We start from the raw sequence: 17379 nt of genomic DNA, 5'->3' as shown, positions 1-17379 counted from the left end.
TTATTACCACAATTGATATCTGTATTTAATGATGCCCTTCAAAACGGAGAACTACCCACTTCTATGAAGGAGGCAGTGGTAGTTGTTGAAACCAGGGAAATACCCGACTCTCCTGGATTCGTACAGACCGATTTCCATATTAAGCTCTGATGTTAAGATATTAGCAAATAGGCTACAAGGTGTTATCTCGACTATTATACATAAAGATTAAGCAGGATTTATGCCTGATAAGTCCACCTCAATAAACCTCAGAAGGCTATTTCTTAATATTCAGAGGCGAGCAGAATCGGTTAGAGATCGGGCCATACTATCTCTGGACGCGGCCAAAGCCTTTGATAGTGTGGAATGGAATTATCTATGGGAAGTGCTGCGAGTCATGGGCTTTGGGAAGACCTATATATCCTGGGTCCTATCATCTATTCAGTAAAGAAAGACTTTATTTATTGTAACCAAACAGCCTGTTCATTGACTCCAGCATCCACCAACCCTGCACCTTGTACCCTGCCAACTGTACCCCAACTACCACCAGACGGGAGTCCTAAAAAAGGCCTAGGATGTACCCTAAGGGAAGAAAGGGTGCGCCCTTCTTTCACTGCATGACCCTAGAGAGGATTGGAGTGAGGACAGCCGCTGTGAACCACCATCACTCCTATCAGTGCCACAACTACGACTCCCCCCTGTGGGTTGGAAGATCTGCCTATGACAGTAAATGATAGTAAACCTGTCCTTTAGGCTACATGCACACGAACGTTGTTTGTTTCCGTGTCTGTTCCTTTTTTCTTGTGGATAGAATGCGGACCCATTCATTTCATTGTAGCCTTGCCCAAAGAGTGATGCATAAACATTTGCCAATTTTTTCCCACAAGAAAACTGTCACAAGCCACTTCAAAAATCTCCCCCGGTCTCTTTGTGAGCTGTGAGTCTGTCTAATCGATACAGCACCAGGACGGATTGTTATAGCCTAGAAGTAAACAGCGAATGTTCCTATTGAATGACTGCAAGCAGTTATCTTGAAAACTATGAATAGTTGATACAGAAACGACCCTGGAAAATTGTAAAAATCACCATTATTTTTATAAGCTGTAATACCCATATAACTATAAGTGGTAGTGTCACGGTCATATTGTTGTTTGACCATGACGCGGTTGCCGTGCAGACTCGTTGCTGGTGGCAATGTGTAGTTTTTGGTTTGCACGTGCAATTCCCCTTTTAAGGTGTGCCTCCCTGCTGTTTGGTTAGGTTGGGGTTAATCTTCTAGCTAGTGGGGATTATGGTGTGTCCTGGGTGTGGCCGCAAGCTTGATATATACAGTACAGACCAAAAGTTTGGACACACCTTCTCATTCAAAGAGTTTTCTTTATTTTCATGACTATAAAAATTGTAGATTCACACTGAAGGCATCAAAACTATGAATTAACACATGTGGAATTATATACATAACAAACAAGTGTGAAACAACTGAAAACTTGTCATATTCTAGGTTCTTCATAGTAGCCACCTTTTGCTTTGATTACTGCTTTGCACACTCTTGGCATTCTCTTGATGAGCTTCAAGAGGTAGTCCCCTGAAATGGTTTTCACTTCACAGGTGTGCCCTGTCAGGTTTAATAAGTGGGATTTCTTGCCTTATAAATGGGGTTGGGACCATCAGTTGCGTTGAGGAGAAGTCAGGTGGATACACAGCTGATAGTCCTACTGAATAGACTGTTAGAATTTGTATTATGGCAAGAAAAAAGCAGCTAAGTAAAGAAAAACGAGTGGCCATCATTACTTTAAGAAATGAAGGTCAGTCAGTCAGCTGAAAAATTGGGAAAACTTTGAAAGTAAGGGCTATTTGACCATGAAGGAGAGTGATGGGGTGCTGCGCCAGATGACCTGGCCTCCCCAATCACCGGACCTGAACCCAATCGAGATGGTTTGGGGTGAGCTGGACCGCAGAGTGAAGGCAAAAGGGCCAACAAGTGCTAAGCATCTCTGGAAACTCCTTCAAGACTGTTGGAAGACCATTTCAGGCGACTACCTCTTGAAGCTCATCAAGAGAATGCCAAGAGTGTGCAAAGCAGTAATCAAAGCAAAAGGTGGCTACTTTGAAGAACCTAGAATATGACATATTTTCAGTTGTTTCACACTTGTTTGTTATGTATATAATTCCACATGTGTTAATTCATAGTTTTGATGCCTTCATAGTCCTACAGCCTTGTTTGATGATTGAGCTCTGCTCCTTGCCTGGGTGATTCTGCCCAGTCCTTGAGGGCCACCTTATTGGACATAAATGGTCTTTCCTTATGTTTGCTCCTGGTTCCCTACCTCACTTGTTATTTGTTAGGTGTGGGTTTAAGTTCAGGGTGTGTTGTACGTCTTCATGGTTGTTACATGTCTGGGCTGTTGTTTGTTCCTACATGTATGTTTGACGTTTGCAGCGCTGCTTGAGATACCATGCACTGTGTGAGCATGGGGGGCTCTGGCAGAGTAGGTATGCTGGATTCCTGTGTGGGTTGTTTGTACTGTGACCTGCTGTGTGTTCGGGCTCCTGTACTGATGCACTTGCTGTGTATGGCCTCTCCTTTTCCCTGCTTCTAGGCCTTTAGAGACTCCTGTTCCTCCGTGTTGTGGATGAACAGGTCGTCTCTCCCCTGCTCCTATCTGAGGGATTTCCAGGGCGACTCAGGATATTAGGTATCCCAGGGTATGAGTCGTCCCACCATCAAGGTCCGTTCATACGGTTAGGAGTTAGCGAGACGATTAGGGACTCAATAGGAGGTGACCTGCTTCCCTTTTCCTTGCTTCCTGGCCTAGTTGCTACCTTTATCCTTCTTACATTGTACGGTGGGGGGTTTCCCCCACTCCCCACCATGACAGGTAGTAAATAATTGTAGGAGTATCAGTCACTTATGTCTATGACCAGCTTTATGCTTCACTATTTTCTGCACACACATTTTCAGTCTCTATGTATTGAGTTTTCTTTTGCGTTTGCCTCCAGTTTCTTGGATTCTGTGCTCTCCCTTATAGGTACAGGGAGATGGAGGATAGATCTTCAAAATCCAAACGTCCCAAAAAAAAACTTTAAAGGGGCTGTTTCTGGTTTACGACATAGCACCAATAGTCGGCCTTTAAGGAGGTTAAACTGCTGGGATCGGAGTTACTGTATCTCCGATTGTGGCAGTTGCTGTATGTTACAGCTACTGTTGTGTAGTTAGTAGACTGGACAGTAATCAGTCACTGGTCATTTAAAGGGTTATGTCATGATTTATGTAAAGCATTAAAATCATATAGTACATGCCAGTACCATTCTAACAAAGCTAGAACCAGCCCTGTATGTGGTGTTTCAAAAGTCAGCTATATACAATCACGCACCTGTGTAGAGCAACCTCTATGCGCACGGGAGTGACTTGTTGAATTTGACTTTCTCCACTTACAGCTTACGCATCAGACACCCAGGCGTTAATCAAGTAGCCTTTTACTCCGAAGATTGTATTACAAGATGTTGCAGGGTAATCCAGATGGTAAAAGAATTATGCCAACAATAACTCCTAACACAGAAGATGGATGCTGCTACTCAGAAAGCTGAGCACACTATGAGCAAGGCATCACTGGGAAAACAGGGAGTGGCTAGGCTAAACTAACTTGAAACCTGAAAACAGGGGAGGGGGGAAGAGAGGAGCATACCAATACACAATGCATGATACTGGAACAGAACACTGTACGTCACATGGATCCTGAGATCTCCACATTGATTGCCTCAATTGTTCTGCTAGATTTATTTCCCGCTGGCATTTCAGGGGGGCGTGTCCTTTCTCAGCGGGCATGTCCTTTCTCCTGCGGTTCTCTCCCTGTAACTGCCACAGCTTCTAACAGAAGATATAGCTGGTGACAGTTGAAGATTTTAAATGATTGCGTGCGACCACCTCAGTGAGGTGGACGGAGAATTACGGAAAAGAACAAACAGCAGGTGGCACTGTGCCGATACATTTATTGAATAGCTCAGTGGCTATACTCAATTTTTAATTACATGCAGTTACAAAAGTATTCAGATCCAGGTGCTGGTTTAAACATTTTTTTGTCGGACAACCTGTTTAGAGGGTTAAAAATGAAAAGAGTGATGCTAGTGTTAACAGTGCCAGCTAATTGTATTCTGTATAACCATTCTAAACAGTATATAGACGTATGTACTGCGATAGATTTACTCTGCCATACTGTGCGGCAGTTCACATTATACATTTGTATGTTGAAGTGGTTTCCCCACAAAGAACACTTTTCCTGACATGCACACTACCGCGCCATTCAGACAGGGCATTTGGGACCCCTGTTCTCCGGATCACTGGGGGTCAACATATGTCTTCTATCCTGTGGTGAACCGTCTTCAAGTTCAAATAAGTTCTGTATTCTTTTCCGCTGCCCATTAAAACAGTCATATAGCATCTTTAGAGCTGTAGTTCTCTCGATTGAACAGCAGGGGTCAGCAGCAGTCCAATAAATTGCTTGGTTCTAGCCCAGATGTTAGGAAGTTTTGGATATGCTATGCTTTGTCCTGGGAAAGATGAAATGTGCACATTAATAGTACAGTATATATGATATACCACTGAAAATCTTTGCTATTTGATTTCCTTCAGAAAGTGCATATTTCATTATATTCTGCGAGGGGTTATAGCTGTTAAACAAGTTGTCCAGTTTAGAAAAGGTTTGTATCTGCTTTTAGAGAATTCAGAGTTAGGGCTTGTGTGATGCCCGTTGCCGTATTGCGGACCGCATTTGTGGATCCGCAATACACTGGCACCGTTCCGCGGCCATTCCGCATCACAGATGCGCATCCATTCATTTCAATGGGTCCGCAAATCTGGAGATGTGGAACGGAAGAACAGAACGGAACACTACGGAAGCACTACGGACTTGCTCTATCTTTTTGCGGAACGGAAGGATCGCAGACCCATTCAAGTGAATGGGTCTGCGATCCCCATGCGATCCCCATGCGCCTGCACCTCATGGGCATGGGCTTCACACGTTCATGTGAACGAGCCCTTAGGGCTCATGTACACAAACGTATTTTCTTTCCGCTTCTGTTCCATTTTTTGGGCGGAACCATTCACTTCAATGGGTCCGCCAAAACAATGGAAGGTACTACGTGTGCATTCCGTTTCCGCATTTCTGTATTTCCATTCCGCAAAAAAGTAGTGCATGACCTATTATTGTCCGCAAATCATGGTCCAAGGCCCCATCTAAGTCAATGGGTCCGCAAAAAATACAGAACGCACACTGAACACATCCGCATTTCATCCGTATTTTGCGGATCCATACTCTAGAAATGCTAGGCCCAGCCCATATTGCTCATGTGTTTGGTGATTAATACGTTACTGTTTCCGTTTCCGATCCGCAAAAAACTTATCCCATACGGATATGTTTTGTGGAATAACTGAACAGAAGAGGACTTAAATCAGAGGGAAAAAAAACAACTCAGATACGGAACAACGGATCCATGAAAAACGGAGCGCAAAACAACAACGGTCGTGTGCATAAGCCCTTAATAAAAGTTAGTCTTCAGGATCCTCAGCTACAAAGAGTAACTCTGGGGAATCCTGGCCATTGATTTCTTGCCCCAACTTCCCTATGGTCTCTGTGAGATTAAGGGCTCATGCACACAGCATTTGCAAATTGGGGATCCGCAAAACACAGATACTGGCCATGTGCTTTCCGCATCTTATGGAACTTCCATCCCCTAATAGAACAATAGACAAGAATAGGACAAGTTATATATTTTTGCAGATGCCATAGAACGGACATACAGATGTATTTTGTGGCCCCATTGAAGTGAATGGGTCCGCATCCGACCTGCAAAAATGCAGATGTAGACAAAAAATACGTTTGCGTGCATGAGCCCTAACATTGGTGGGTTTCATCCATACTAGACAATCTCCTTAGGCCTCATACACACGACCGTTCTGTTTTTTAAGGGCCGCAAAAAATGGAGGCCGCCCGTGTGCCTTCCGCAATTGACATGCCGTCAATATAAATGCCTATTCTTGTCCGCAAAGCGCGGACAAGAATAGGACATGTTATATTTTTTTAGCGGGGAACGGAGCCACGGATGTGGACAGCACACGGAGTGCTGTCCGCATCTTTTGTGGCCCCTCTGAAGTGAATGGGTCCGCATCCGAGCCATCCCAAAACCGCGGCTCGGATGCGGACCCAAACAATTAATCTGAGGTTGGTAAAAGACCATTCATATGTATATTTACAAAATAACATTGGACTCGGTCATTGGTTTGTGAAATTAATCTTATAGATCATTATAAATAATGTTGACCGAATCGAAGTCCACGGAAAATTCAATTTGCCGCAAAGCCGAATTTCCTCGTGCTTCATGGTAGCAAATCGATTTTCCCTGAAATGGCGGTAAAAAAATAATAATCATACTTACCTTTTCAGTTTGAGCGCAAAGAGCGGGCCACTGCCATCTTGATTGCAGATCCAACGCAAAATCCCCTGCTCAGTGAGGTATGACTTCACCACGGGCCGCGCGAGATTTCGTGCTGGATCTTCAATCAAGATGGCAGCTGCTGGCTCTTCACGATCAAATGGATGAGGTAAGTATGATTTTATTTTATTGTTTTTATTTTACAGTTTAATATTAATGTCAGATGCCACGATCAGTCATGAATGCAAGCATCTGAGGGGTACAATGACTGGGTGAAGGGGAGGCGGCACAATCGCTGCTCACTGTCATAGCGCCCACTGCTTACAAAAAAATGCGCTTCGTGACGAAGTAATTCGTCACAAAGCAAATTTTGAGGTAAAATTCGCGAAGCAGCCGAATCAAATTTTTCAATACTTTGCTCATCTCTAATTATAAATTTTATTGTATTTTTATTGCAATTTTAATTGGACAGTTGTGCTTTGATCTTACTGCCATCAGATAATGTACTGCAGGTACAGTATAGTCAAAGTTTGGCACTTCCAGCAATAGTAATGGTCCCGCATATAAGAGACATACTCCTGTGCGTCATGAGTTAAAGGGATTGTCCGAGTTAAATAAAAATTAGGGCAGCCCCTGTAAATGTCCTAAAATAACAAAAGACTCAATACTTACTCCTTTTCTCCCCTATTCCTTCCAGAGGTGTGCATCTGAAAGGAATCTGCCGGGACGAACATCTGCCGGGACGGTTCACGAACGCGATCAAATGTTCGCGAACCGCAAGTTCGCGGCGGGTCCCATTCATTTTAATAGCAGGCGAACCTGAAAAACCTTCAGCTCATATTTGCAGCCAAGAAATATTTACTAGAAGTGCACAAATAGTCCCACAACATGGACAGTGACATACCAGATGTACAGTCGTGGCCAAAAGTTTTGAGAATTACATAAATATTGGAAAAGTTGCTGCTTAAGTTTTTATAATAGCAATTTGCATATACTCCAGAATGTTATGAAGAGTGATCAGATGAATTGCATAGTCCCTCTTTGCCATGAAAATTAACTTAATCCCAAAAAAAACTTTCCACTGCATTTCATTGCTGTCATTAAAGGACCTGCTGAGATCATTTCAGTAATCGTCTTGTTAACTCAGGTGAGAATGTTGACGAGCACAAGGCTGGAGATCATTATGTCAGGCTGATTGGGTTAAAATGGCAGACTTGACATGTTAAAAGGAGGGTGATGCTTGAAATCATTGTTCTTCCATTGTTAACCATGGTGACCTGCAAAGAAATGCGTGCAGCCATCATTGCGTTGCATAAAAATGGCTTCACAGGCAAGGATATTGTGGCTACTAAGATTGCACCTCAGTCAACAATTTATAGGATCATCAAGAACTTCAAGGAAAGAGGTTCAATTCTTGTTAAGAAGGCTTCAGGGCGTCCAAGAAAGTCCAGCAAGCGCCAGGATCGTCTCCTAAAGAGGATTCAGCTGCGGGATCGGAGTGCCACCAGTGCAGAGCTTGTTCAGGAATGGCAGCAGGCAGGTGTGAGCGCATCTGCACGCACAGTGAGGCGAAGACTTTTGGAAGATGGCCTGGTGTCAAGAAGGGCAGCAAAGAAGCCTCTTCTCTCCAAAAAAAACATCAGGGACAGATTGATCTTCTGCAGAAAGTATGGTGAATGGACTGCTGAGGACTGGGGCAAAGTCATATTCTCCGATGAAGCCTCTTTCCGATTGTTTGGGGCATCTGGAAAAAGGCTTGTCCGGAGAAGAAAAGGTGAGTGCTACCATCAGTCCTGTGTCATGCCAACAGTAAAGCATCCTGAGACCATTCATGTGTGGGGTTGCTTCTCATCCAAGGGAGTGGGCTCACTCACAATTTTGCCCAAAAACACAGCCATGAATAAAGAATGGTACCAAAACACCCTCCAACAGCAACTTCTTCCAACAATCATACAGCAGTTTGGTGAAGAACAATGCATTTTCCGGCACGTAAGGCAAAAGTGATAACTAAGTGGCTCGGGGAGATCCCTAGATCTTAATCCCATTGAGAACTTGTGGTCAATCCTCAAGAGGCGGGTGGACAAACAAAAACCCACTAATTCTGACAAACTCCAAGAAGTGATTATGAAAGAATGGGTTGCTATCAGTCAGGAATTGGCCCAGAAGTTGATTGAGAGCATGCCCAGTCGAATTGCAGAGGTCCTGAAAAAGAAGGGCCAACACTGCAAATACTGACTCTTTGCATAAATGTCATGTAATTGTCAATAAAAGCCTTTGAAACGTATAAAGTGTGTGTAATTTTATTTCACTACATCACAGAAACAACTGAAACAAAGATCTAAAAGCAGTTTAGCAGCAAACTTTGTGAAAACTAATATTTGTGTCATTCTCAAAACTTTTGGCCACGACTGTATTATTTGAATTTGCGATCTCCATAAAAAAAAATTTCCAATGCAAAATATTGGCAATATAATTTTCGCGTACGCGCATGCGCATGCGCAAATGCACTATACAGTACCCAAATGCACTATAAAAATCGCCGGCACTATAATAGAAAATGCCTAATCTTGTCTGCAATTGCGGACGAGAATAGGACATGTTCTATTTTTTGGCGGAAACAGAAGCACAGATGCGGAGGTGCGGATCCGCAAATGTGGATGCGGACAGCACATTCCGGCCCCATTGAAAATGAATGGGTTTGCACCCGTTCCACAAAATTGCGGAACGGATGCGGACCCATTTTGCGGAAGTGTGAATGGATAAGATATTCCTCAAAATGAAAATAAATTTAATTATTAAAGTTAAGCAAAAAGCATAGATGTGGTAGGCAATAACAAGTGCTCGGCGGCACCAAATCAGAAACCATATGTCCTACCACAATCCAGGGGGTTCCAGTGCACATCCATGAATCCCGGAGGTAAAGCAAAAAACATCTATCCCTGGGCTAGATGATGATGTGGTATTGAAGAACAGGGTGGGCAAAGAACTGTCCCTGATATTGCCCTACAGGGGGGTGCTATTCTGGCCCTGATAGCCAAACCACAGACCACCCGCCCTGATAAGAGCGACCCCGTCCGGAACCCTACCCTATATAAAAATGGCCCTAGTAAGCCCCTAGCCCCCACGCCCCTGACTTCCAGGTGATCACTATATAGATCTATGTGTTTTTGACTCATTATAAAAGTATATTATAAGTATATCGCACCCCTCTGTGTATCACACATATCGATAGCACACCTATACTTAGTGCTTAAAAGGACTTTTGTGGCCCTATTAGCTAGCGTTTGGTGTCCCTAACAGTCCGTCCCTGCTCCACAAAGCAACCTCTCCCTACACTGGCAAAACACTGAATTTAAAATGGCAGCCAGATCAGGTTTATTTATAAGGTAGGGGGTATGTCCATGTGCTGAAACGTCTCAATTGGCTGTCCTGTACCACCTGATGGATGTGTCATGGGTCAAAGTTCTTCACAATGTAAAAGAATATGGCGGGCGCGAATTTCTCCATATGTTCGGCGAATCGCGAACACGCAAAGTTCGCCGCGAAACGACCGCCGGGTGAACCGCAAGGCCATCTCTACTCCCCACCACTGCGTCATCTTCCTGGCTGTAGTGGTGATGTTCCATGCACACAGTTTACCATGCAGCCAATCACTGGCCTCAGCAGTGATTTTCCATGTTCTGCTTCACAGGTGCATCTGTTTACATGAAAATGAACAAGTATATCTTCACAGATGGAACATAACACTTTAAAGCATGCCTCCCAACATTTTGGACAGTTAAAGAGGGATGCTTAAAAGTTACGGACATTACTGTATGTCAAAATGTATTTTGGCATACAGTATATTACTGGTTACCTTAAATAAAACAAGTTGAACAAGGTTCAGTTTGTAATCTGCATTTTTTCATTCAAGACCCCCTGATATACATTATATTGCAGCCTGTTTCTAGTTTCAAATGTGTCCCTCCCACCGATAGATGCTGGATGTTAGTTCAGTGTGTCCATGATGCTGCAGTCTTCACTAGCTCTCATGTACCAGACCAACTTTATTCATATGCTGCTTCTCGCTTCTGCAACCCATGGGGGATTTCCTCTCACTTGTACTGATAGTCACTGATGCTGTGGAGTATGCTAGGCTTTCCCTTTACACTGGCACATGATCTATGTGATTCTTATCCTTCAAACTACCTTTTGTGAGCGTTCCTTCCTGTCTACAACCTGTGTGAGCTGCACTTCTTGGATGCTTTTCCACCTCCTCACACTCTGATCTGCTGTTTTACAATCTCCTTTCTCTCCCTGCTGCCATTTCTAACACTCACAAAGGGAAGGGGAGAGCAAAGAGAGATGTCAGAAACAGGAGTAATGCTCTAGTAGATTTATGTCAGATTCAGCAGCACTAGCAGCTAGTGTTGAGCGGCAGGTCCCATATTCGAATTCGCGATATTTCGCGAATATTCGCTAGAATATTTGTTTCATATTCGCAAATATTTGTATTCGAGATTATTTTCGCGATTGCGATTAATCTAAAATTACGTAATGCGAAGTTGATCAAAAATAATATATAGCAGTAAATATAGTGCTATATATACGTTTTAAGAATATTCGTCATATTCTAAAACAAGAATATATAGCAATATAGTGAATATTCGAGAAAATAAAAACACAGCAATTTAGCTAAGCTAATATAGTGCTTTAATTTTTTTTTTTAATAGTGTAAATTTTTTTCCAAATCTGAAGTTCAGAAGAGAAAAAAAAATCTGACTATAAAAAAAGATTATAGCACTATATTAGCTAAATTGCTCTATATTTGTATTTAGCGAATATTCGCTATATTGCTATATATTCTTGTTTTAGAATATGACGAATATTCTAAAAAACGAATATATAGCGAATATATTAGTTATTTAGAATATTCGCCTTTTATTTTTTTCAACCTGTACTGTTGTTCGGCATACTCCTCCCCGACAAGCGTCCCCGTCACCATGGGAACGCCTGTGGGTTAGAATATACCATCGGATCTGAGTTTTCACGATCGCAGGGAAAACTCAGATCCGATAGTATATTCTAACCCACAGGCGTTCCCATGGTGAATGGGACGCTTGTCGGGGAGGAGTATGCGAACAACTGTACAGATTGGGAAAAAAAAAAGGCAAATATTCTAAATAACGGATATATTCATAAAAAATTTTTTCCATATGAAAACATGATTCCTTCCTGCTTAAGTTGCTTGTGGGCCAATGACTCATTGGCCCACAAGCAAGAAGCAGTGAGGAATAATATTTTCAGATGTTAAAAAAATGACGAATATTCGATATAGCAAATATATAGCACTATATTAGAAATATTCGCAAATTCTCGAAGTAGCGATATTCACTAAAAAAATTCGTTATTAGAATATTCATGCTCAACACTACTAGCAGCTAGGTGAAGAACCTATACACACTCTGCAGAACAAAACAGTAGTAAATCTTTAATGAATACTATTTAGAAGGTTGCTTAATTTTGCATGTAGGAAGCAAATCAACAATTCACTGGCCATATAAAAGCGAGATCCTTTTTTCCATGCATATCTATATGAATATCTGTCAATGTATATATTAGCACAAATTTTTTTTAGATGTGAATCTCCCATGTCCAAATTGGGAAAGGAGTAAAGACTGACAGAAGAACTTGGGTGAAAAGTAGGGACTCTCCCTCCAAAAGAGGGATACTTGGGAGGTATGGTTTAAAGAGTTGTCAATGATTAGAAAAATATGGCTTACTTCTTTCAAAAATCGCTTGTATCTGGCATTGCAGCTCAGCTCTATTCTGGTCAGTGGGGGTTGAATTGCAATACCACACATGCTGTTTTGGGGGAAAGCAGCCATAGTATTCTAATCCTGGACAACCCCTTTAAGGCTCCGTAAAGTACCGTAATGTCCAGGAGCGTTACTTGACTTTAATAAGATTGGCTATTTTCTTTTTTTCCCCCTCCTCTTTACAGAACTGGGCTGTTCACTCCTGATATGGCATTTCAAGCAATAGTGAAAAAACAGATTGTGAAGCTAAAAGGACCAGCTTTGAAATGTGTTGACCTGGTTATGCAGGAGCTCCTGAACTCTGTTATAAAATGCATGTCTAAGGTACAGTATGACGAGCGTATATTTTTGATCATCATATAAAATTTTGCTTTATTTCTCATATAAGAAATTTGCACACTGAATAATCTCTTAATATATTTATGAGATTTTATTTTGCACCACTGTGTTTATGATGGCCTTAGATCATTGGTCCTCATCCTTTTGATTCAGAATCCCCCCCCCCCCCCCCCCCCAAAAAAAAGTTAAGCCAAAAAAGTTAAATATGAAGATTAAAGAAACATAAGCAGATAACTAATACAGATAAAGGGAATACTTATGTATACAAGCCAGAAATAAGGGTTAGAAGCTATAAGTAACTTGATTCTTCAGAGTCCTGGACAGTACCTACAGTGTATGAAAAATATAAAATGGAGCTACCCTCACCTGGAGTCCACAGAAGCAGCTTGTCCTAGCACAAGTGGAGAACATGTACTACTGTACTGTAGAGGTGCTACTAGACATCCAGTCAGTGCTTGAACTGCTGTAATACTGGTGTCTTCCAGTGAAATACCTATGCTGACTGGTTGAAAGAGCTAATCAATCATGTGTGCTGCAGATCTGGGCTGTCTGTGGGATTGTAGGTTGAATGTGCCTTCAAGGTACCATGGCCCAGGATCACAGTATGAAGAAAGTATTATAATCTGTAGACATTGTAAGGGTAGGACTACTATAGTATATACAGCTGCCAGCAGCTCGGGAACCACTTGTGATTCTCCAGGTTGGGGAACATCACCATAACCTACATTCACATCTGAATGGAAGCCACAGAAGGATCTATCACATGATGGACCACAACAGCTCCCGACGGACCCCACTGACTAATAAAAGGAAAAATAACACCAGTGCAATATATTATCAGTGATCTGTGGAGCTGGCAATAAACAACTAATGGAAGTCAATGTTGCTTTCTTTGTTCAAATGTAAAATATTTGGTGGACAATGCCATGTTACCGCACCTCACAGAGTCATTCATTTACAAGTGAGATCCACCGCTCAATCAGGTCTTCTAAGATCCTTGCTGGATGAAATTCCTCCACAGAGGAGCACTCTGGATTTCCATCATCAACACTATTGCAGAACTTTTCCTCGGATCTGCAAATATTTCAGCAGCTGAGATGTTTCGCTGGGATCACCAAGTGAGTTAATTCAACTCCAGGACACCACTGCAGAGGTGACTGTTGATTGTGATTCCCTCTTTTATTTGTGGCATTAATGAGTCAGTCACTCTGAGAAATTCTAATTAGCATGAAATTCAAGAAGCCACATACTGTTCTTGTCCTTTGTTTTCTATGTAAGCCCCTGTGTGATGTGACACTTTTATATTTGAACATTGGATGTTTAGATTTTACATTAAAACTGATCTATTTTGCTTCACTTTAGTTATCTGACTATCCAAAACTCAGAGACGAAACCGAAAGAATAGTAACTTTCTACATCCACCAACGAGAAGAGAAAACCAAAGAGCAGGTATGTATCTGGATGCCAGAAAACACATGAAGCCCAATACTTAGCGGAGTGAATCGACTGCTAGAGATAATCCACGTAAACCAGTAATTGCTACTACTAAACACTGCAATAGAGATTATTGTGGGGAATCGGTCAGATGATTTATCTCTACCAAATGACTCCCAGCACTTGGTCGGGCACTTAGCAGCATGTGTACAGTTACCTTTGAGGGAACGTACCATACCTGCACTGGTTTGAAAATGAATAGCGCATGCACAGTATACTCTCTGCAAGATTTTAATGAGCAGAGCAGTGATGTCAGAATAGGTGTCCACCATTGGCGGAACCATAACCATAGTGCTTGCTATGGGGCCCAGAGGTTGGGGGGCCCAATCAGGTGCAAGAACATTGTAGCAATAACAATATGGACTCTTTATGGGTTTTCTCATATTGATTCTATTGTACATACCTATAGTTTTTGCTACTTATACTGCTGTTTTAATGTTCTTACACTAGGTGGTGGGGGCTCCATCTTATTTTGCTTTCGGGCCCTATGAATTATAGTTACACCCCTGGACTGTCCACTGTCAGTTGGGACAACAGAGGAGGCATTGGCCATGGCTGGCAAGCGAGACCCAGGGCACTGGTCTGGATTGGGAACTCCCTTGTTTCACTTGCCACCTAATTTGCATGAAGGATTAAAGGGCCCCTCATTTTGTAAAAATAATTATTTTTTTCTACATTTATGGATTTTTTTTTAATGGAGTGCCCAAATACAACATTATGGGGGAACTTCATTATTCCCCCTACACTGGTTTATGGCATAGATAAGTATCAAATCCACCGGATTTGCAACTTTTCTAGTTGCAGTTGGCATTTTACTCCACCCTTCCCAATATTACAAAAAAGGTGACGATGAGGGCAGAGTGTGGGTGGGGCCCCGGTTCATTCATCAGTATTTGTGTCAGAACCTGGCATAAATAATGACTGAAATTTACGGCAGCTCGAAGCTGCTGTAGATTTCATTTCGGTTCACAGTCTGCCGGAGGAGCCAGGCCTGGTCATAAATGACGTTGCTCCTCCGGCAGTGCATGACCCATCAAGGCTGGCATAGTAAATGCCTTTGTACGGGCCCTATGTGGGTCATTGTCTTTAAATTTTTTTTTTTATTAAGCTCCTCTTTAGTACTTTTTTTGTATTTCTTTGTCTAACCGCACCTCAATCACTCCTGCATGGGAAACAGCAGATAATAATTATTCCTGACCAAAAAAATACTTTATTAATATTAGAAAACAGCAACAATCCCTTGAAGTATTTTTGGTTAATGACCTAATAAGTTATCATGTTTAGAACATTTAGAGGTGCAGTTTGAAGTTTTTTTTGAAGATGCAAAATCAGCACCAGTGCCCCTCATTATGGACAAATAAGTTTAATAAAATATAATTGCATTATCTTCTTTACAAAGGTGTTACTCCTGATTGATATACAGCTATCATACATCAACACCAACCATGAAGACTTCATTGGCTTTGCATAGTAAGTAATTTTATTTTCTGTTTCATACATAAACTATTATAGACAAAAGTATTGTAACACCAGCACATGACACCTACAGGAGTTTTTATGACATCCTGTTCCAAATCCGTAGACCTTAATATGGAGTTGCTCCCCCCTTTGCATCTAAAACAGCTTCTGCTCTTCGAGGAAGGCTTTCTACAAGATTTTGGATTGTGTCTAGGAGAATTTTTGCTCATTCATCAGAAGAGCATTTGTGAGTTCAGACATTAACGTTGCCTGGCTTGCAATCTTGATTCTAGTTCATCCCAAAGGTGTTTGATGGGGTTGAGGTCACAGCTCAGTTGGCACAATGCAGTCAGGCAGGTAGTATTCCCCTGTTGTTCGCAAAATCCAGACTCATCCTATCAGACTTCTAGATAGAGAAGCGTGATTCATCTTTTCGTAAAACATGTTTCCACTACTCCAGAGTCCATAGGCGTTGTGCTTTACACCACTGTATCAGACACTTGGCATTGTACTTGGTGATGTAAGGCTTGAAGGCAACTGCTTGACCATGGAAACCAATGCTATGAAACCCCTGGAGCACAGTTTTTGTGCCAAAAGAGATCGGCAGTTATTAAGTCAACAGAGAGTTGGTGACTCAATAACTGCAGAAGCATTATGAGCTTCAGCACTTGGAGACCCGTTCTGTGACTTTACATGGTCTCCATGTCAAGGCTGAGTTGCTGTGATTTCTAAATGCTTCCTCTTACAGTTGATCATGGAATATCAAAGATGTAAAAAAATCCACAAACTGACTTGTAGCTATTACAGGACCACCCTCAATTCAGTGAACTCTTTAGAATTACCCATTCTTTCACTAATATTTGTAGTGGTGGACTGCACGTAGGGCATTTTATTATTCAAGAGCACTATTGTATATTTAGTATAGAAACATTATCTTTCATATTATTTGCAATTGCAAACATGACACTTTGTAATTTTACCATACATTTAGGGTAATTTATTAAGACTGGCGTTTTAAAGCCCCTTCGCTGGCAGTGGATCGCCAAAGTTATAAAAAAGGCACAGGCCTCTTTATAACTTCAGCGCATCCAGCGCCAGTTCTAAATGTAAGACAGCTTCCGAGCGGTCTTACATTTAGGCCCCTTTCACACGGGCGAGTTTTCCGCACGGGTGCAATGCGTGAGTTGAACGCATTGCACCCGCACTGAATCCAGACCCATTTATTTCTATGGGGCTGTTCACATGAGCGGTGATTTTCACACATCACTTGTGCGTTGCGTGAAAATCGCAGCAAGCTCTATTTTGTGCGTTTTTCACGCAACGCAGGCCCCATAGAAGTGAATGGGGCTGCGTGAAAATCGCAAGCATCCGCAAGCAAGTGCGGATGCGGTGCGATTTTCACGCACGGTTGCTAGGAGACGATCGGGATGGGGACCCGATCTTTATTATTTTCCCTTATAACATTGTTATTATGGAAAATAATAGCATTCTGAATACAGAATGCATAGTACAATAGGGCTGGAGGGGTTAAAAAAAATAAATAAAATTTAACTCACCTTAATCCACTTGTTCGCGCAGCCGGCATCTCTTCTGTCTTCTTTTGCGAGGAATAGGACCTTTGATGACATCACTACGTTCATCACATGGTCTGTCACATGATCCATCACCATTTTTTTTTTAACCCCTCCAGCCCTATTGTACTATGCATTCTGTATTCAGAATGCTATTATTTTCCATTAAAACCATGTTATAAGGGAAAATAATAAAGATCGGGTCCCCATGTGATTTTTTTTTTTTCCATGTCACTTTTATATTTAAACTAAAACCAAATATCCTACAGTTTTTTTTTCACTGGCCACACAGCCTAAAAATAGGCACCATT

At 41.9% G+C, this 17379-nt stretch overlaps 1 protein-coding gene across 1 annotated transcript in view; it reads left to right on the top strand.

Annotated features, from left to right (window-relative positions):
- Positions 1–17379, top strand: part of DNM3 (dynamin 3) — a 377707-nt gene that overhangs the window by 31360 nt on the left and 328968 nt on the right. The window contains 3 exon segments of the mRNA XM_040407594.1: positions 12392–12530; positions 13908–13994; positions 15439–15509. Coding sequence (XP_040263528.1) covers positions 12392–12530; positions 13908–13994; positions 15439–15509 — 297 coding nt within the window.

The sequence above is a fragment of the Bufo bufo genome, chromosome 9, assembly GCF_905171765.1.
Source record: "Bufo bufo chromosome 9, aBufBuf1.1, whole genome shotgun sequence".
In the NCBI taxonomy this organism is placed as follows: domain Eukaryota; kingdom Metazoa; phylum Chordata; class Amphibia; order Anura; family Bufonidae; genus Bufo; species Bufo bufo.
Note: the sequence above shows the minus strand (reverse complement) of the source record. Positions and strands in the feature narration are given on the sequence as shown.